The sequence below is a fragment of the Apodemus sylvaticus genome, chromosome 10 (genome assembly GCF_947179515.1).
Source record: "Apodemus sylvaticus chromosome 10, mApoSyl1.1, whole genome shotgun sequence".
Taxonomy (NCBI): Eukaryota; Metazoa; Chordata; class Mammalia; order Rodentia; family Muridae; genus Apodemus; species Apodemus sylvaticus.
The window spans coordinates 63,878,492-63,899,476 of NC_067481.1; the positions used below are offsets into that span (position 1 = coordinate 63,878,492).

General features: G+C 50.4%; 1 protein-coding gene across 1 annotated transcript; it reads right to left on the minus strand.

Moving 5' to 3' along the window:
* Window positions 1–6,120: 6,120 nt before the first annotated feature.
* On the minus strand, window positions 6,121–20,250 carry Drg2 (developmentally regulated GTP binding protein 2). Its single transcript, XM_052196127.1, has 13 exons — window positions 20,099–20,250; window positions 18,273–18,433; window positions 15,224–15,313; window positions 14,614–14,674; window positions 13,880–13,970; window positions 13,371–13,443; window positions 13,164–13,254; window positions 12,540–12,637; window positions 12,161–12,237; window positions 10,649–10,737; window positions 9,978–10,036; window positions 7,095–7,148; window positions 6,121–6,777 (listed from the first exon to the last, which is right to left on the minus strand). Exons 1-13 carry the CDS (start codon window positions 20,160–20,162, stop codon window positions 6,691–6,693), a joined length of 1,095 nt encoding a protein of 364 aa, XP_052052087.1. The 5' UTR covers window positions 20,163–20,250; the 3' UTR covers window positions 6,121–6,690.
* Window positions 20,251–20,985: the final 735 nt, after the last annotated feature.

A 20,985-nucleotide genomic window follows, 5' to 3' on the forward strand; every position in this document is an offset into this window, starting at 1 on the left:
CAGCTCACAGCATCGGTAACTCTAGTCCCATGGGCTCCAATGCCTTCCAGTGTGCAAATGCACATGCAGACAAAACACCCATATACATAAAATACATAAATACTTTTAAAAATTCTACTGTTACATTGTTTGCGGTTGGAAGAGTAAGACTTGTGGCCTGGAGGCAGCCTAGTTCCTAGCGGGACAGCCAGTGTGCATAACGTCCTGAGCTGTGACCTCACCAATGCATGGAATCAGGGAATGGCGCTGTTTAGTCTTAGTGAGGTGTGGCAGCAGAGTACAGAGAAAAGGCAGCATATTAAAGAAACCACGCTGAAGAGGTGGCTCAACTCTTCAACGTACTCAAGTTCTCTGTACATAAGCGGGGCAGCTCATGCTACCTGTAAGCCCAGCTCTAAGGACCCTGATGTCCTCTTCTGGCCTCTGGGGACACCTCTACACATACATGCTTACACACAGAGCAATACGAATAAGATTTTATTTTGAGACAGAGTTTCCCTGTGTAGCCCTGGTCAAATAGACCCTGTCTCAAAAAGGAAAAAAAAAAGATTGTGGTGCATGTGTGTGCGTACACATCATAGCACACGTGTAGAAGGTGAGGGTAACTACGGAGTCTCTCCTTACACGTGTGGATCCCATGTCATTGGACTTGTGTGGGAAGAATCTCTACTTGTTGAGCCATTTTGCTGGCCCTCTTAGTCCAGTTTCTTATTCCACAACACAAGGGACCACTGGACCCTGATAGTCACCCATGGCAGCTGGTGAGCCACCAGCCCATGCCACGTGACGTGGGCATAATCCCTGTGTGCAGCTGGGCTATGGCAGGAGCCACACCTGGATCCAACCTGTTTCTCTCTATTCCTCAGCATCTTTCTTAGTTTTTGGTTTTTTTTTAAGATTCATTTTTTATGTATGAATGTTTTGCCTGTAGGAATGTCAGCATACCACGTGCATGTCTGGGGAGCCAGCAGAAGGCATTAAATCATCTGGAATTAAGAGTCACAGGTGGGGCCCGGGCAGTGGTGGTGCACACCTTTAATCCCAGCACTTGGGAGTCAGAGGCAGGCAGATTTCTGAGTTCGAGGCCAGCCAGGACAACTAGGGCTACACAGAGAAACCCTGTCGAAAAAAAACAAAAACAAAAACAAACAAACAAAAAAGGCCAGAAATCAGTGTAGTAGAACTTGGTCCCTGGGAGATGACTCGAGTGGCTGGTGAGTCCTGGATGAGGAATGAGTAAGCCCACAGAGTCCAGGATTCAAAGCCGTGCTTTTGAGTTTCCTGTGGACTGCATAGGGGTTTCTGGTAGGAGGGCCTCGTGGTTTCAGGTATGCTTGGCTCATGGGAAGTAGCACTATTAGGAGGTGTGACCTTGTTGGAATAGGTGTGGCTTTGTAAGTGTGTCTCTGTAGGACACAGAGCCTCCTCCTGGTCACCTTAGGTTCAAGATGCAGACCTGTTGGCTCCTCCAGCACCATGTCTACCTGTATGCTGCCATGCTTCCTGCTATGATGATAATGAACTGAACCTCTGAAACTGTAAGCCAGCCACAATCAAATGTCCCTAATAAGAGTTGCTTTGGCTGTGGTGTCTCTTTACGGCAATGGAAACCCTAAGACAGGTCTCTTGAGGGTTCTGCCCGTGACTGTGGAGGGTAGCTCCCCTACACAGAGGCTTCTTTTCTTTTCGTTTTTGTGTTTTTCAAGCCCTGGCTGACCTGGCACTGCCTGGGTAGCCTAGGCTGGCCCCTGCTTCCTGAAGGCTGGGTTAAAGGCAGGCTGGAGTACTTGACGCTGGAGCACTTGAGCAGCCGCCGCCACCTGGTGAGGCCTTTGTTTTGTTCTCTCCTTGCAAGCTTGCTTTCTGTCTGTCCCTTTTCCTACTAAGGGACATCCTTGAAGATCAGAATAAGTTGCTTCTTAAAAAAAAAAAATCTTGATCAAGGCCAAGTAAACAAAAACAAGGTCAGGCATGATGGCACTTGCTTTTAATTCCAGCACTCAGCACTTGGGAAGCGGAGGCAGGGGAATTGCCTGAATGAATCTGAAGCTACCTAGTCTATATTATTCCTTATTATTCTATATTATTTGAGGCTACCTAGTCTAGTCTATTATTCCAAGCTAGTCAGGGCTACATAGAAAGAACCTGTCTCAAAAAAACAAAACAAAACAAAAACAACCCAGAATTATGTTTGTCTAGGCTGTGCGGTTTCCTGCGGCTTCTCAGTAAGCAGGAAGTCCTTGCCTCACAAGCAGGTGTTTTGAGCTCTTGCTTTCAGTAGGCTCTGGTGTTTTCTTTGGATTAACGTAATCGTATTAAGACAAAAAGAAGTCATTAAGTAACTCTGCAGAAGAGGAAACAGAGATTCTAAGATTGGAGATGGACGACACCAAGGAAACCCAGGCTTCCAGACACATCAGGAGTAACGCACATGTGAACTAAGTTCCAGAGACTGCTGCAGCATGCACTGGTCCGAGCCTTTCCCCAGTGCTTCGAAAGGAAGTGGGCATGAGCTTCCTTCCATCCCTAACCCAGAAGCTCTTTGCAATTGACAACCACTTGCAAAGGAAATACTGGTTTTCTCCAATGGAATCTCGCCGGGTATATAAACTACTAACAGTAGGTCCCATGCCTAAGAGTAAATGGGAAAACAAAATGAACTCAATAGTATTTTTGGACAGGTTTGATCTCATTTTGTTTTTTTCTTTAATCTTATTGGTTTTTTGCATATATATATATATATGTGTGTGTGTGTGTGTGTGTGTTATGGTTTCTGATTTTGTGTTTTTATGTCTCTGTGTGTTTATTAAGCTTTTTAATTTTTGTTTTGCCTGTTTTCTTTCTTTTTTCCTTTCTTCTTCTTACCTTTTTGTTGTTTTGTTCAGTTTTTTGGAGACAGGGTTTTTCTCTGTAGCCCTGGCTGTCCTACAACTCATTCTGTAGACAAGGTTGTCCTCAAATTCAGAGTCTTACAGACTGATACTGTTCAAGGTTTCCTACAAAAAATCCCTACTCAAGCAACTGAGGCCATTGGGCACCTGGGGTAACTTGTGAAATGACAGTTACAAATGTTAATTTTGATAGGCTAGTTAAAAAGTTGCACTTTTATGTAGCAACCTGGAGGCAGAGGCGGAGGCAGAATCTCAGTGAGTTCCAGGTCAGCCTGGTCTACTTAGCAATTTCCAGAACAGCCAGACTATATATATAGTCTTTTCTCAAAACCAAACAAGACCCTTAAAATGTTAACTTTGTTTCTAATATTGGAGCTACACTCTCTGCCTAACTTTTGACTTAGGGTCTATTACTAAATGAACTTTTGTAGTAACCCGTTTTAGTAGAGATGCCAGTTAGGCAAAGGAGTTGTTGTTTGCCTCTGCCTTGACAATTGCAGTACACATAGCCATCAATGAGGTATAACATTGGGAGTCCTCACCTAAAAGTTAGAAGACATTTCTATACCTGTAGCTTCCTTTCCAGGGCAGATTCTATAGTGTGTGGGTATCCCGGATACTTATAAGCTGCAGTGGCTGTGGCAATAATGGTAGACAGTTGAATTTTACTCACATGTTTCATTTTCAAAGATAATACATATCTTCTGCTGCTTGCTGACAGTTTCTTAAGGGAACCAAAGGCCAATTCCATACAGACTAAAAGACCTCTGTGTTATTCCCTAAAGTAAGACCTGTTTGAGTCTCCACAGCTTCAGGAGATCTTAGGAACAAAGGCACTTACACTGCCACTCTCCACACGGCCCTGTCCAGTTCCTTGTTCTAGGACCCAAGAACCTGGAAATACCAGCCAGACCTCGGTATTCACCTATAGCAGGGAGAGGGTGGCAGGACCAACATTTATGGTTGTTCTTGGCTACACAGTAGATATATCCTGGGCTATATGGGACCTTTTCCCTCTACAACCCCTTAAAAACCCACCACAGACTAAACTGCCCACAAAGCATACTGTTGATCCCTCCCTTAAGAGTTAATCTAAGGGCCTGTCAATCACTAGTCAAGAGACTATCTCTCAGGAAAGTTGATCTTCCTGACAGAAATGTGAAGGAAGTAGAAAATTTATCTCTTAATGCATACATACCCCAGAAGCCCTTTCTGTGATAGAATTGTTTACAGAGTTGTTTTAAACCTTTATTTTATTCGTTTACTTATTGTGTACATGTGGAGGTCAGAAGACAAGTCAGTTGAAGTTAGTTCTCTCCTTCTACTGTGTAGAACCTGAGGGTAGAAAAACTATGAGGTTTGGCAGCAGGCTTTTTGCCTGCTGAGCCAGCTTGCTGGCCCCAGGTCCTCACTTCTGAGCCTGCCTGCTTACAAGAGTCAATTTCGGGCCAGTGAGATGATTCACTGCTCTTACACAGGACTGAGGTTCCCAACCCCACGTGACAGTTTATAGATGCCTCAAACTCCAACTCCAGGGGGAATATGACACCTTTGGCCTTGGTGGGGACCTTCACTCATGCACAGATAACATAATTAAAAATAATCCTTTTTGTTTTTAAGTACATCTTTTGGGGGCTAGAGAGATGGCTTAGTGGATAAAATGGTTGTTGCACAAGCATAAAGACTAAGTTGGGAATCCTCAACAACCATGTAGGAGCAGGGCACAGTGACACATGTCTGTAACCTGTGATGTGGGGTAGGGAGGGCAGAAACAGGTGGGTTATTCCTGCAGCCTGCTATTCTAAACAAAACTGTAAGGTTCAGGTGCAGTAAAAGGCCCTATCTCAAAATATAAGGTGGAGAGTGATGGAAGACATCCACATAAACCTCTGCACTCCACATGCACGGACGCAAACACATGCAAATACACCGGTGTGTACACACAGACACCCACGTGTAGCTTTTCCTTTTATCTGTTTGGGCACCAAACTCCTAAGCAGGCTTGACCATCTATTCCCACCCCCACCCTCCTCTCTCTCTGTTTGTTTTTCTGAGACAGGGTCTCTTGGTGTAGCCCAGGCTGTCCTGGAACTCTCTCAGTAGACCAGGCTGGCTGTGAACCCACAGAGATCCACCTGCTTCTGTCTCCCAAGTGCTGGGACAAAGGGCGTGCGGCATCCAGCTTCCATCTTTCCCAGCTACACAGAAAAAAACTTTACAGGCCTGGGCTAGGTTGCTGCCCAGGGAGGTCACGGACTAAACAGCATCTCCCAGGCCTGAGACTTTCCTTGAAGTTGAGTGGGGAAAGCCCGTGCTGTTCTGGATTGTCTCCCTTGAATCCTTAAGGAAAGGAACCAAAACAAATAGCTACATCTTTACCTGTCCTGGTGTGGCACCGTTGCCAAGGAGTCACACCGGTACTCTGCCCATCTCACAGAAGACAGTGACGCTCAGAAGGGTACCCGGTAAGGCAAGGCTAAGTTTAGTTCAGCTCCGTGGCCGCCCCTTCTCTGCTCTCTGCAATGTCAGGGGCCATGGCAGAACCCCAAGGACCCATGGTCCCTTACCTGGGTCCTGTGGCTGGCTCCCAACCTGCATGCTGTTGATTGGGGGGGTCCTATGTCTGCCTCCACAGAGATGGGAAGGAGGCTCAGGCTGCCACGTTGACCGCCTGGGGCCCAATGTATATTTAATGACATCTATTATTCCTGTTTTGTCTCTGGAAAGCATGAGCAGCTGACATGGGAGCAAGGAACAGCCTGGAGAGCAGCAGGCTCAACTGCAGTCTGGCTCCAGCCTTAGCTCTCTCCCTCCCTGGTGACTGTAGGGAAATCGGGTAACGAACCCCAAAACCCACTTCTCAGGGAGCCAAGAGCACTTGTACACTGTCTCTGGAGCACAGGATGCGGCCAGCACCCAGGGAGCCTCCAGCCTGACTGAGCATCAGCTGCCTGCACTCCGGGAAGCCTTTTGCTAGCCCCACAGTCTCATGGGCTTCCTAAGGATGCCATCAACTCTGGCAGCTGAGCCTGGCCTCTAGAAAGGCCATGGGGTTGGGGACCTGCAGCCTCTGGGCAGTCCTCACAGCCTGGGCAGATTCTGCCTTCTGGCTACCCAGGCCCAGGCCAGTACCTCATTAAGGCCCAGCTATGCAGACTTTCCATTCCTTGCCAGGTTCCCTGCTGCCCCATTCCCACTGGACCAAGCACAGAAACACAAGTTCCCCTGGTTTGGTCTGGGAAGGAATAACTTCCCCTTTTTATTTTTTTAATTTAACTTCAGAAAGGAGGGCAGACATAGGAGCTTAGAAGGAAACGGAGCCAGACTCGGAGGTCCCCCCAGACAGCAGGCTGCTCTGGGAAGGGCTCCAAGGGGAGGCCTTTAGGACACTTTGGCTGGGCCCTGGCTTCCACGAGGGACAGTCCCATGTTGGGAGGACCTATGGGAGGCTTCATCCTGAGGCCACTAGAGTTACTGTCGGGAGTCTCAGCCTCTTGGACCCTACCTGAGCCAGGGTCAGCTTAGGTCTGGCTGGGAGGTGTGGGTAGCTAAGATCCGGATGGGGCACAGGGCATGGACACAGGCTGTAGGCTGCTGAGTAAGCCTACCACAGGTACAGGGAATGTCCTCAGCATAGTCCTGGTCACCAGCCTTGCCTATCCCAACACTGCTTACTGAAGGAGCTCATGAACCAGCCAACTCAAGAGTCTCTTCCTGGGGTATATGTTTGTACTTTTCCCATTTGTGTGTCCCAGGGGGTCCACGTCCCCATGAGCCAAGCCACAGGAAGGTGGTGTGACTACTTCTTCACAATTTGGATGACATCCTCATGCTCCATGGTGTGGGTCAGGCCCACCCGCTGCGGGCTGTACTTGGTGCTGGTACCCTGATGAAGAGGGCAGAGGGGACATGTCAGTCTCCGATGGCCAAGGCTGCAGGAGGACAGGGATGCAGGGGGAGGGGGAGAATGCCAAGAGAAGCAGGGGCTCCTACAGCACCAACTCGGTGGGCCAAACAGGGAAGGCTCCTACTTAGTCTTGGAGATGGAGAGACATACTTCCAATTCTGGTTATTTATGGGGCAGGACAGACAGACACAAGGGTCCCCATGCAGAAAGGCAGGGATGCTGCCGGGAATGCCGTGCCGAGCCTAATCCTGAGGCTGTTGGGTCTAGCCTCCCACCCAGCTCCAGCCCAGACTTACCCACACCAAGGCATACTTGAACTGACTGGCCAGTGACCGATGGATGCGGTGGCACTATGGGACAGGAAAGTCGGGAGATGAGGCCCTGCAACTAACTGGAACTTGTGTTGAGCACCCTCCCACTTGAGGTACTTCGATGGTCCAGGCCATGAGTAAGGCAGCCACGGGCCCCATAAGTATGCGCCCTTGCTTCACTCTACCCACACCCAGCTCTAAGCAGGCTTGAAATCACACCAGGAACATTTCTGCAGGTAGTAGCCCTCTGCCTGCCTCTTCTGGACAACTGTATACATGTTCCCTTAGGAAAGGTCAGGAAGGCCTTCCAGAACACCCACCTCAGCTTACAGTCATGACTGCTTGGTCACTGTCCCTCAAGCCTCTAACTCCAGCCGTGGCCTATAGTGTCTTGTACATCACATTCCATTCCTCTCTTGGACCCAGCTTATACCCCTCAGTGTCCCTGGATGGGATTGAAGGCCACATGCCGACCCTGAGGGGCAGCTGGCAAGTGCCCCAGAAGATGGTTGCCACAGCGAGAGCACCACAGTGGAAGCGGCTGTGAACGGGCCACGTAATGTCACCCCCTCCGTGTGCTGAGGAATCTTACAGGCCCAGGCCTACAAGAATACTTCCTGAACAGATATGGTAAGTCAGCTCACTGGGTGGGCGACTGCTAGTAGCAAACACAACAACCAATTTCTAACACCCCTATCCCAAGGCTAGAGAGTGAACAACTGTGGGCCTAGAGATCAGCTCTGACCTACAAATGAGTTTTTAAGCTAGTTTAGTCTGCTCATCATTTTTAAAAAATGTTATCAGTAGTCGAGAAACAGTCTAGCACCCCTAATATCCACTTGGAACCTCGACAGGGAGCACTCCTCCCCTGCAGTTTGCCACAAGCCTTGCTACGTGTTTGACAGAAGGGACAATTCTAGCAGGGCCCATTTGCCACAGGGTTACTAGGAGTCTTTTCATGGCAGGGGTTTTCCCTGTAATCCTTTAAGAAAACTGCAAGTGGGCTGGGCAGTGGTGGTGCACGCCTGTAATCCCAGCACTTGGGAGGCAGAGGCAGGCAGATTTCTGAGTTCGAGGCCAGCATAGTCTACAGATTCAGGACAGCCAGGGCTACACAGAGAAACCCTGTCTCGGAAAAAAAAAAAAGAAAGAAAGAAAGAAAGAAAAGAAAAGAAAAGGAAGGAAAGAAGGAAGGAAAATATAAGTGTATTGAGATGGGACGGGCACTCCTCAGAGTCTTCTGCTCAGGGATCCTTGCTATCATAGACAAGACACCAATGCTCTCCCACGGGGCCAAGGCAGATGTATCACAAAGGCTCTGGGCTTCTGTCATCCCCTGAGGAGGGACTGGGGCAGAGGAGGAAGAGTTGGGTGTGCTTGGTCTCAACAAGCATCTTGGCTATAATGCATGCCTCAGGGACAGGCCATTTCTTCACGGGGACAAAGTCCAGGCTCTGAGCAAAGGTCAAAGGTCCTCCCACACCCCACTGGCCTCTTCTTTGTAGGCCTGATGCCTGTGTCCATTCACTCACCTTGGCTTCCACCCCTGGGTCCTTTCCTGCCTCACACCATGCCCTTCTCCTGGTGTCCTGCTCTTTCTACCATATATGGTGAGAGTCAATTTACTCTAGACAGCAGCTTGCTCCAAGGTGGGACCTGCTCTCCTGGAAGGGCCAGCACCTGTGTCTACAGCTCACTGTGCTCCCAGCAGGGGGCACTGCAGCCTCTGCTCCAGCATGGACTGGAGTGCTCTCACCCCCCCTTAGCCCACAGCTATGAAACCTGGGCCAGGAGAGGGAGCTAGCCTAGCCGTGTGCACAAGTACCCCAAGGCTGGGGTACCCTGTTGGCTCGGCCTAGATTTACCAAATGAAAGACTGAACGAGAGTGGAATACTGGTCTGCCTGCCACTGTCTTTCTGGGGTCTGCAGGAATGGATGGCTCCCTGCCCCCCAGAAAATGGATCCTGAGAACTAACAGGGATGGAGGAAAATAAAACCCATGAAGAGAACTCAGGACCATGGTGGCTGTGGCCTGACGCTCCTCAAGGGTGTCAGGCGATTCTGACCGGGAAAGGGACTCTTATGCTCTAAGCCACGGACTCCTGACTGGGATGTTCCTTCAACTCTGTGCTCAGTCTTAGTTTGGACTCCAGGGTACCTCAGTCCATGCCCTCCAAATGTCTTCCTGAACTACATGTGAACAGACCACAGACTCACACACAACAGCTGAGCTCTGGGGACAGGAGCCTGAAATCTGCTAAGCTCTGGTAAGACTAGGGCTACCTTGTTTGGAGCTGATGTTCAATGAAATCGCACTGGGGCAGGAAGCAGCCACAGCCATCCCAGACTTAGGCAGCTGGGGGATAAGGCAGAACAGTCAGGCCCCAGGAGCCCTTAGGGACTGAATGGTGGCCACAGGAGGTGGTGACTCTGAGCAACAGCTCTGCCACCCCGGGGGGAGAGGGGGGGACCGGCCTTTCCCGGCCTTAGCGCCACACACACTGGAGAAGTTGGAATATAACAAAACAGCAAGGGTGAAAAGCCGACAGTGCCCCTTCACGGACAACCAACCCCGCCACACCCATCCAGAGCAGAGACAAAGACTACTGCAATGGCGCCTTTTCAGTGCCAGGTTGTCGGTCAGCTGAGCCTTATTCAGTGTGATCTTAGCCACCCCGCAGCTGATACCTAACCCTACAGGACAGGAAAAGAAAGGCCTGCCTCCACCGCTGCCGCCCATCTCACAGGGAGAGCCCATGTCAGCGCCCAGTAGTCAGGCAAGCCTGCTTCACCTCACCTCTCCCTACCCTGGCTGGAACAAACAGCTCAGGCCTCCTTCTGGCCACTCAGGCAGGTTTTCAACTTACCACGTGTTCAACAGAGGCCCCTTTCCGGAGAATGATGGCGTCTGTGAAGTCTGGTCTCTCTGTAGGGAGATGAAGGCATGTCAACCAGTCTCCGTCTGTCCTGGATCAGCTTTCTATATAATGGGGCCCTGGCTTCTGAGACCCGCTCCACCTCCCAGGCCCCCAGCCCTGCTCCTCACTATCTGGCATCCCTTCGGAATCTTGTGCTATGCACCCTGTCACCCATTCCAGAACCCATGGAATGTGTGGGTTCACCCTGAATAGGCAGCGTGAATGAATGCTGGAGCCTAGGTGGGAATCCGTAGCCCTTCCTTGCTTACAAGGGCAGGGTTGCCACAAACTGCCCCACATTCAGGTAACCTGGGCCATGAAAGAAGTGTGTACCAGGGATGGAGGCAGAGTAAGGACCCTGACAAGGGCCTGTTTCTGTGAAGGGAGAACAAGAAAGCATTGCTGCTGTGGCCAGTGGGGACCTGGGACGGCTTCCAGACCAGCTGCCCCACAGCCAGCATCCCTGCCACATGAGCTTAGGCTGAGGTCTTCTGTCTGGAGAGAAAAGCAGGGCCTGTTCTAACACAAACTGGCAAGGAAACCTCTGCATGGCACAAACAGGCTTGCAGCCCTGGAAAAGTTGGGGGAGGCTCATTTCTGAGTTGTCATCCCCGACTCACGCCCTCTCTTCTTGGTGTAAATGCAGGTGAGGGCCAGGTACTCCCAAAGCATCTCCAGCAGGTAGTCCAGGTTCAGCTTCATACCGCAGCTGCAGGGAAGGTAGTGTCAGGCAGGCAGGGCCCTGGAGCTCAGAAGTCACAGTCTCTATTGTTGGAGAGTATTACGGCCAATGTGGCCCTGCCATCACCACTATTAACAAGCAGGTTATCATGATGCCAGCTGTGCCTCTAGTTACCCGGCATCATAACCAACAGAGCTCAGCATCCTCCTATGGACCAGTCTGGCTGCCACATCCATGGCATCTGTTACAGGGACAGGAGCTTGCTGTGTTGGGATCATGGGCATGCTCACATTTCCCTGAAGAAAGATGGTTTGCTAAAGGTCCAGGGCCACCCACAGGCATCTCAGAATGGTTTTGTGTGTCAACTTGACACAAGCTAGAACCATCAGAAAGGAAGGAGCCTCAGTTGAGGAAATGCCTCCATGAGTTCCAGCTGTAAGGCATTTTCTCAATTAGTGATCAATGGTGGAGGGCCCGCCTACTGTGCGTGGTACTACCTGTAGGCTGGTACTACTGGGTTCTATAAGAAAGCAAGCTGAACGAGCCAGGGGAAGCAAGCTGGGAAGCAGCACCCCTCCATGGCACCTGCACCAGCTTCTGCCCCTGGGTCCCAGCCTGACTTCCTCCAATGGTGGATTATCATCTGGAAGTCTAAGCCAAAATAAACTCTTTCCTCCCCAACTTGCTTTTTGATCATGATGTTTCATTGTAGTAATGAAAACCATAACTATGAGAGGAACCCAGATTTTGGGACAGCTAGACTCTATAAGTATGAGCAGGGAAGCGTGGCCATCCCCCAGTACCAAGGATGTATATGTCTTAGGCAGCACAAAGTATCTGGGAGCAGCAGGACAGATGTTGCCCTTTGCAGCACCTGCAGTGTCTAGGAGATGACACTCAGCTGTCATCTGCTCCCACAAGCCAGGCCCTTAGGGAAGCCATCAAAATACTTGGTTTGGAGGAAGGCAGAGAAACAGAGGACTTAGCACCCCCCCCCCCACCACCACCACCAAAAGGAGCTCTGCAGGGTGCCATCAGGAAGTGAGTTACCCCGGGATCCACACAATAAAGGGCAGAAAGTGGGGCCGCCGGCAGACCCCACTCATCAGCAGCCATGGGAGCCTGTCCTGCAGCTCCTGGGCTTCCAACTCTCCCTTGGGAGGAGATGCCAGGCTCTAGGAATCACAGGAGCTGGGTCCAGCTCTCTCCCAAACTGAGGTGGCCTGCCAGGGCCTACCCCCTGGGATTAGAACCCCCAGAGAGACAGGACATGGTGATGCACGCCTTTAAACCCAGTAGTGGGGAAGTGGAGAAAGGCAGATATCTGAGTTCAAGGCCAGCCTCCTCTACATAGTGAGTTCCAAGACAACCAGAGCTATGCAGAGATCTTGTCTCAAAACAAGCAACCACTCTGAAAGGAGAGCAGGGTGGCAAGAAGCCACTTTCTTACCTGATAACTACACTGTTGGGCTTTCGAGCTAAACGGTCTACTTCTTCCATGGAGATCTGGTCGATTTTGTTATACACCTGAGATTGGATAGCGGAGGACCAGTCACTCGAGGGCCAGAGCCTCAGTGGCAACACCTGCCCATGGGCCTGCTCCCCTCAATGACTCAGGCTGGAGGAAACCCCCCTAAAAAGAACCCTGGTTTCCAGCTCTTTATCCCTTTAACACTCTAGCAGCCCCTGAGGCAGGGGAGGTGATATGGGAAGAGCCCTGGCCCTCAGTTCTTCTCAGCAGACTACTGGAGTGGGTGGGAGCCATCTGGGTCACTGCAGTGCAAGAGATACATTGGGAGAAAAGCCACGTGGGCCATGGCAGCACTTACATAGAGGCAGGGCATATACACCCGGTTGCCCACAATCACATCGATGAAGTCATCTGGAGAGCAGTCTTCTCGGAAGAGTACCTCAGCGTTGAAGATCTCTGAGTAGCTCAGATTAAGGGCAAGCTGTGTACTGGCATGGTGTCCGCGTGTGTCTTTTAGTGGGGGCCAAGCAGTAAAATGCACTGGCCACAATCTGCTTGAAGAACCCTCTCACCTCTATTCCCTAAACCACAAAATACGAAAAACAAACCAACAGACAGCTTGAATTTTTGCTGTCAGGAGTGAAAGGCACATGGAACCCCAGGCTACTCCAGCAGCACCGGGTGAAGGCTGGAGGCCCCATCCTGCCGGCCTGGCCTCACTCATTGGCATCTCTTGCCTCTGGATCCCTGGCCCACTCTCTAGCACACACTGACAGAGGCAAACACAGCTGCTGCTTCTTCTCCAAGCCAGAGACCCCCAGGTCTCAGGACAGTTGCCCAGGACATTCTGTCTGTCTTCTAGATGTCATCTGGACACTTGAACATCCAACAAGGAGTCAGGAAGCCAATTGCCAAGTGTGTGGCTGGGTCCCCAGCCCTGCCAGCTGCCCCCCAGGGTAGGAGGCCCTTCCTGGAAGGATACTGTACTCATGTAGGATGAGCTGAACCAGCTTCTCCGAGCATTGTGTCAGTGTGACCGTTGAGTTAAAGGAGATGCCACCACCTTTCTTGGGCTGGAACAACAGAGAGGCAGGGAAAGCTGTCAGTGAAGGGGCGGCAACATCGGTTGTCCAATCCCCTGTAGAGGGCAAAGCAGTTTCTAGCCTGCCCCCGGGTAGAGTGCGAGTACCTTGAAATAGATGTTGGGCTTGTGCTTGTTCAGGCGAATACCCACAGACTCCAGCTCCTTCTCCAGCAGGGACCTAGGCAAAGGCTGAGTGAGCCTTCACAGGCTTTTTCTAAGCGAGCGGCAGAGGGTCTTCATGGCCTATGCAGCCCTGATTGCATAGACAGCTCCCTATTCTAGCCCCTTCCCTAGCAACCCAACAGCCCAAAATTGTGGTGGTGCTTCTAAAGCAGAGGCTAGACAGTGTCCTCATGGGTGCCTTAGAGGAGGGTGAGGAGTTCCCAGAGGCTTCCTGCTAGAGAAAGGCTTGTGTGCTGCTCTGACAGCAGGGGTGGGTAATAACCAAGGCTAGCCTGTGTCCCTTGTACCGAGCCTAAGATCTCCAGTCCTAGCTAGACACTACCTAGGACATTTAGGCTGGTGGTGGCTAGGTTAGACACAGACCCATTGAGCCAGAGATACATGGGAGATACATGGGACCTGGGGGGGGTTCCCTGCCTTGCTGCACAGACCTCTGCACATCTCCCTTGGTGGCATCCAGCATCATGACGACGACATCAGCTGTGCGCGCTACAGCAATCACCTGCCGGCCACGGCCTCGCCCTGCACAGGTAGAGGAAAGGCTGTGTCTCAATATGGCACAGATAAGAGGTAGGACAGTGTGATTATGCAGCCTGACTCTAGACCCTTCCAGCCCCTGTCATAGTCTGCTATGTGCTATGGTTTTCCTTGGCATTTTTGGGGGTATTCCATGAACTGTTTTATTCAAGGACGCTGGTTTTGTTTATGCTCTTTGAGACAAGGTTCATTTACGTAGCCTAGGCTGGTCTTGAACTCTTGATCTTCCTGCTTCTGCCTCCTGAGTGCTAGGAATACAAGTGTGTACCCCTTAATGGAGCTAAGACTAGTTCTAGAGGTCACCACTTAAGTGGAATGACAGGGTAACAATGACCTTCTTCCCCTTCCTGCAGTAGGCCCAGCCAAGCCTCATGAACACTTGTTTATTTACTCAACGGTGCTGTGAATTTGGTATGACTATGCCCATGGTGAAGATAAGCATTCACCACCAGACCAAGATCCCAAAGTGAATAAGACACCAGCATCTGAATTGTAGCCTGTCCTGTGTGGAAAGCAAGGGTACCAGGACTAGGGGCCCACAGGTGGTTTCTGTGATAGCCCCATTCATTTCATTTTCAACACTCAGCGACAGGGCTCCAACCTGCCTCCCACACCGTTTTGCTCCCACCTTGTGCTGCTCCTTCGATGATTCCAGGAAGGTCCAAGAGCTGGATGTTGGCACCTTTGTACTGGGAAAACAGAAGGGTGAGGTAAGGCTGGGCTATTGTAACTAGGAGCCTGCCTGGGCCTACGCACCTACAATGGGCCCACAGCTGGTGCCAACTATGAACAAGTCAGGACCTCATCACTTCAGCCTGGCACAGGCTACCATCTAAGAGTTAGAGATGTCTGGAAGGCCCACTGAACACATAGCTGCCTAATCAATAAATCAGCGCATAGGGAGATACAAGGCTCCAACACCTGGTACCCATGCGAGCATGGCTGACGTCTGAGGCTTTACAGAGGGGTAAAGAAGCAACCAGGCAGCAGTCAGGGGCTGGAGCTGGATGTGCAAAGGGCAAAAACAAAGGGGCACCAGGCAGAGCTGTCATATGCAGGCCTGACCTAGCTGGAAAAGTCAGGGTTCCAGGCCAGCCGGGTACTTCTCAGGTTCCCGGAAGGGCCAGTACTGCTGGGTATCCCCACAGAGGGACAGCTACCTCAGATAATTATATAATGAGCACTTGACAAATCCAAGCACAAGCACACCTCTCTCACGGAGGGCCCAGTCCACTTACCTCAATGACCCCAGGGATGCACGTCAGGGTGGTGAACTCATAGGAAGCAGCTTCACTGGCCGTGGAGGTCATCAGACTCAGGAAAGTGGACTAGGAGAGAGAGAGAAAAAAAAAAAAGGCCACACCCTAAGGAGTCTTAACTCAGTTTCCTGGGCAAGTCCATGTGGGACGAGGGGGCTGCCTGGGTAGACAAAGCAAGAGCCTTTCTTGACCTTAGACTGGGGACTTGGCCCAGTGTGCAGAATAACTTCAGAGAGAGCATGGTCTCTAGCCTACACGCAGACTGGCACCAGAGTCCATGTTCTTTGGAGGCCTCATAGCTGTCTCAGGTGAGCGACCTGGCTCCTAGGCTCTCCCTGCATGTTCCAGCAGCCTTTGTCTGGCCCTACTGTCCCAGTGAGACCAGAGTTCCAAGCCTGCTGCTGCTCTGGAGCTATAACAGGAGCGGCACCCAGACAAGTTGGTTCTGAGAGCACCGGCTGCCACCAGACCCAGCAAAGACGCTGGGGCTAACTTTGGGTACATTTCTGATCTTAGATCAGATGGGCCACCCTGTAAGACAGCACTCATTAGGGACACATTTTCTTTTGTAGACATACTCATTATAGAGGGGGGAAACAAAACAAATAAAATATGCCTAGCCTATAGTACCCAAGGACCAGTGGCCGCTGCTTATTCCCCTCTCTGCGCACTGCTCTGGGATAGATTCAGGAGCTGCCCCAGCCCCTGGTGCAGACCCAGATAGTGCTTGCAGGCCTACATCTCCTGTGTCCTTCTGCTGTACTACCTGTGTACCAGTGGACCTGCTAAAAAGTAAGCCAGCACCGCAATCTTGGTTTCCACAATCATTTCCCCAAAAAGGAAACCAGGCCTCCTTGGAGAAATGGCAGATCCTAGACTAGGGCAGGAAGTAGATCAGATCAGACAGGCCTCTGGAGGGAGGTTGGCCTGGAAGGAGGGATTATGCTGAAGCAGTACTTCCTCAAAATGTCAAGGGCATCAAATCAGGCTGGGGCTATGGCTCAGTGGCATGTGGTGGCTGCTATGCCCAGGACTGAGAGGGGTGGGGGCGGAGTCAGTAAAGGGTTTGCTTCCCAAGCACCCATGTAAAGAAGCTAGGAGTGGTCCTTTCATCTCCACACTGGGGAGGTGGCGGCAGTGGGATCCCTGGGATTGACTGGGTCAGAAAGCCTGGCCTACATGACAAGGTCCAGGCCGGTAAGAGGTCTTTCTTAAAAGCCAAAGTGGAGGGGTTGGAGAGATGGCTCAGCAGTGAAAGGCACTGGCTACTCTTCCAGAGGTTCTGAGTTCAATTCACAGCAACCACATGGTGGTTCACAACTATATGTGATCTGATGCTCTCTTCTGGCATACAGGTATAAAATCAGAGAGAATACTCAGAGATATAAATAAATAAATCTTTTGAAAAATCCAAAAACAAAAAAACAAAATCCAAGATGGAAAGCCTGAGAAACGACACCAGACATTGTCCTAACCTCCATACCTATACACATACATGTGCACATACACACGTACCCATACATATGTGAATATGAAAAAAATTAAACTAAAAATCTTGGACAGATAAGGTGGGGCATGCCTTTAATCTTAGCACTCAGGACGGGCATGGTAGTGCACACCTCTAATCTCAGCACTTGGGAGGCAGAGGCAGGTGGATTTCGAGGCCAGCCTGGTCTACAGAGTGAGTTCCAGGACAGCCAGGGCTACACAGAGAAACCCTGTCTCGAAAAACCAAAAAAAAAAAAAAAAAAAATTCCTAGCACTCAGGAGGCAGAGACATAGATCGCTGTGAGTCTGAGGCCAATTCTATCCCCTGCAGAGCTAATATAGGGAGACATGGGCCTTGAAACAAAACAAAAAGTAACCGGGCAGTGGTGGCGCACGCCTTTAATCCCAGCACTTGGGAGGCAGAGGCAGGTGGATTTCTGAGTTCCAGGCTAGCCTGGTCTACAGAATGAGTTCCAGGACAGGCAAAAACAAAAAGTAAGAAAGTATGCTGAGGCTCCTAGACTTGGGAGGACAGGACAGTGAATGTGATGGGGGAATCCAGGTCAGTAGGGAGGAGTTAAAGGAGCTGTGAATCCAAGTATGGACACAAAGACAACAGCTTGCCGTTAATGCATGGGTTGTAACAAGGGCGCTATCCTCGTGTAACAATGTTACCGATAAAGAAACCAGTTATAAGGACTCTGGCAATTCTCTGCAACAAAAAAATCACTCTAGCATTAAAAACCTATTGTCTCTTAAGATGGCTCAACAGATAAAAAGTATTTGCCACAAAGCCTGACAACTTGAGTTGTATCCTAAGGACCCATATGGTAGAAGGAAAGATTTGACTCTAAGTTCTCTGACCTCTGGTATGGCACAGGGTTGAGATTTATTAAAACTTTATCTGCCCTGGCAAAGATGCTCACTTAATCTTACCACATAAAATATAAGTCAAGATAGCACATTAAACTGAATCACTTTCCAGAAGAAACTTTCTAGAAAACTCCACAGTGACGTCATCACTTCACTTCATCCAGTCTGTCTGCTAGCTCTCAGGCCCCATTTCTCTTGACTCATCACCTCTGTTCTTCTGAGGCTCACTCAGGCAGATAGTCCAGCTCTCCCACCGTCTACAGGCAGGCTTTCCCTAAAGGGCCCCCTCTCTGCAAGCTCCCTCACATCATTAGGGCCTCTGATGAACCAACCGCTCACTAGAGAAGCCTTCAGCTACCCAGACATGTCCTGAAGGACCCTGGACTTCCTTGGTGTTAAAACCAACTAATTAACACTTGAATTTGCTCAAATTGTCTTTTCTGAGAGGAAATATGTGTAGGGAGGGTTGGGCATGCCAGTATTGGGCACAATGGCCAGCACAAGGTATACACTGAATAAGTGTGTGCCACTGGCTGAGGTGAAAGTCCAGCTATTCCTGCTAAGGAGCAGAAGTAGTAGCCTCTAAGGGTGATAGGGGAGGGAGGATGGGCATGTGGTAGGTGACCCTCTATTGTTCTCCCCAAGGTCCACACAGACCATCACTGACCTTACCCACAGAGGGAAAGCCAATCAGGGCCACACGGGCATCTCCCGACTTCATGACATCAAAGCCCTCTCCTTTAGATGAGGCTGATTTGGACGGTTCCAGGAGCTGGGCCCGATACTTGGCCAGTTTTGCTTTCAGCAGGCCCAGGTGGTACTCAGTGGCTGGAGGATGTAAAACAAGGTAGAAATAAATGAGTGTCAGAGGCTCTACCTGAGGGGTCAGGTGGGGACCCACAAAGGGCCAAGTGCTGAGATCATCAAGACCAGACAACAATCACCTGGAGACCTCAAAGGGGACCTTGGCACCCCACTGGTACCTCAGCATAAAGAGCATGAATGGGCAGCATTAATGGTACCCGGGGCAAATGGGAGGTCACAAGGCTGCTTTCTGCTCTCTCCGAGGCTTTAGTCTTTACTGGGAGCTACCCTAAAGATCACAAGCCAATTCTGAACAGCCAGGAAGTTCCTGAATTCATGACTTGTCACATCCTAAAGATGTCCAGAGAAAACTTGGGTCAGGCTTGAAGGCCTCGTGTTTGCCCTGCTTCTCTATAGACACAGGACATTTTCTGTGGTGCTAGAATCCTATGGGCGCACCACTGTGTGAAGGAAGGGGACACTGTGGCACACACAAATTCGCCATACTGAGATCTGTCCCTGAGGGAATCGAGAGGCCACACAACCTCCCTGGATGTGCCCAATCTCTGCAGCCCCAGGCAGAGGCTGGGTACCTTGTGCTTTGTTCTAACTTTATGTATCCTGATAGCACTGGGCAACCATGGAGGGAGAACACAGTTTTCAATGCACACGACTCCCTTTTCTTCCTTTAGAAGGTTGTTAGGGTGCCACACTGTTTCCAAATTCTGGGGCAACATGGGTTACATTACTGAGAAAGAATTCTAGTTTAGGTGTTACCAAATCTGCATGATAACAGGAATGTGGCAGAGACTGAGGCTGAGGACCTCACCTGACCTATTCCCCCCACCCCCACCTCCTTCCATGGCTACACAGACCAACTGACCTTGTCCTTGCCTCAGGACCTATGAACCTGATGAATTTAAATCAGATCAATCCCACCCTGCCATTACTGCCTGGAAAAGTCACTTAGCTTTGTGCATCAGTTTATTGTGTGCAAAATCGGAAGGACAGAACACTAACTCCTTCACCACATTTCTTGGTGGGAAAGCACCAGGGGCACTGGTTGGCAATCCCACCTCTCTCCACTGATCCCCAACCCTTACGGTTTGATGCTTCCTTGTATATTTTGGGATGGTTTACTTTAAATATTTGGCGCTCACTCTGACAAGGGCTTCGCACATGTGAACTACAACAGAACGGGTGTTATCCCTAGCTACAGATGAGGACATTGGGTCGCCAAAAAATTAACATAACTTTACAAGGTTACATAGCATGAATGTAGTGGACAAACTCCAGTCCCTACTTCCTCGACACTATCTCGCTGTTGTCTGCCTGTCTGCCGGAACAAACTGTTTTGTGAGATGTCTTCTCTTGCCCTTCTCAGCATGAAGGCCCAGCAGCCTGGACCCTAGGGGAAAAGCCCCGACATTGCCTTTCTGGGTCACCAGCTTATTGTGCGCGCTGAGGTTTCTCTACTTGAACACTGAGTCCAGCACTGATCAGATCTCTCAAGAACCCTGAAACCACATCGCTGAGTGTGCCCGTGCCCGCTCCCGCCTCACGCACGCCTCGGCACTTCCTCGGTGTTTCTCCGGCCTCGGAGGTGGCTCCAGATGCCCCCTCATTTTACAGACAAGAAAAAACAAGGAGAGTAGAAAGGGAGATCCCTCCGATCCGATCCCGCCTCACCCTTGTTCTTCTGCGTCCGAGCGATCTCTTTCTCGATCTCCGAGATTTTCTCTAAGATCCCCATAATTGCAGCTTCGGTGGAGATTCACACAGCCTACAGCTTACAGCGCCAGGAACTCAACGTCTGAAGCCGGAGGCAAAGCAGCCAGAACCAGGAAGCGCACCAAGAACAGAGTCCTCCCGAGCTCCCGGTGCTGCGAGATTCCGAGTCCGGGCACACCACGTGGAGAGCAGATACTATCCGTTCCTACAGCTCGCAGGTGCGTCGTGCCAGAACGGACTTGACTTTGGCCCACTAAGGCCAGACCCACAACAACGAGTTTGCAAGGCAGAGGGGAAATCTCTTTACCCTTTGATAGTGACAGAAAAGGAGATGGGCAGAAAGTCTTATAGCAGCCGGGCGGTGGTGGCGCACGCCTTTAATCCCAGCACTTGGGAGACAGAAGCAGGCGGATTTCTGAGTTTCTGAGTTTGAGGCCAGCCTGGTCTTGAACTCAGAAATCTGCCAGCCTCTGCCTCCCAAGTGCTGGGGATTATAGGCGTGAGCCACCACGCCCGGCAAAAAAAGAAAGTCTTATTACTCCTATTTTGTAAAGGCTTTAAAAGAGGATTGGGGTCTAGCCTACTGGAGTAACCTGTAATCCCAGCACTCAGGAGGCAAGGGCAGGATTGCTGTGAATTTGGAGCTGGGTTGCACAGCTATTATCAGTGTCAAATAGTAAAGCAAACGAAAAATTCAAAACTGAGCTCAGCGGTTAAGAGCTATCCTGTTCACTCCTGAGCAACGCCTTCTCAGGTCAGTGCACATAGAACTCATGTTTGCAGTTTTTCTTTTGTACTGACTTGCAGTTGGATTTATACTTATCAGACTCTATACATTCTATTGT

Bases quoted from the DNA above. Each gene is read 5' to 3' on its own strand.
- Drg2 (XM_052196127.1), bottom strand. From the start codon at position 20,162: ATGGGGATCTTAGAGAAAATCTCGGAGATCGAGAAAGAGATCGCTCGG. The intron at 13,255-13,370 runs GTACTCGCACTC...CTGTTGTTCCAG, and splicing joins AGCCCAACATCTATTTCAAG to CCCAAGAAAGGTGGTGGCAT. The intron at 7,149-9,977 runs GTAAGTTGAAAA...CCTGTCCCATAG, and splicing joins GGGCCTCTGTTGAACACGTG to TGCCACCGCATCCATCGGTC.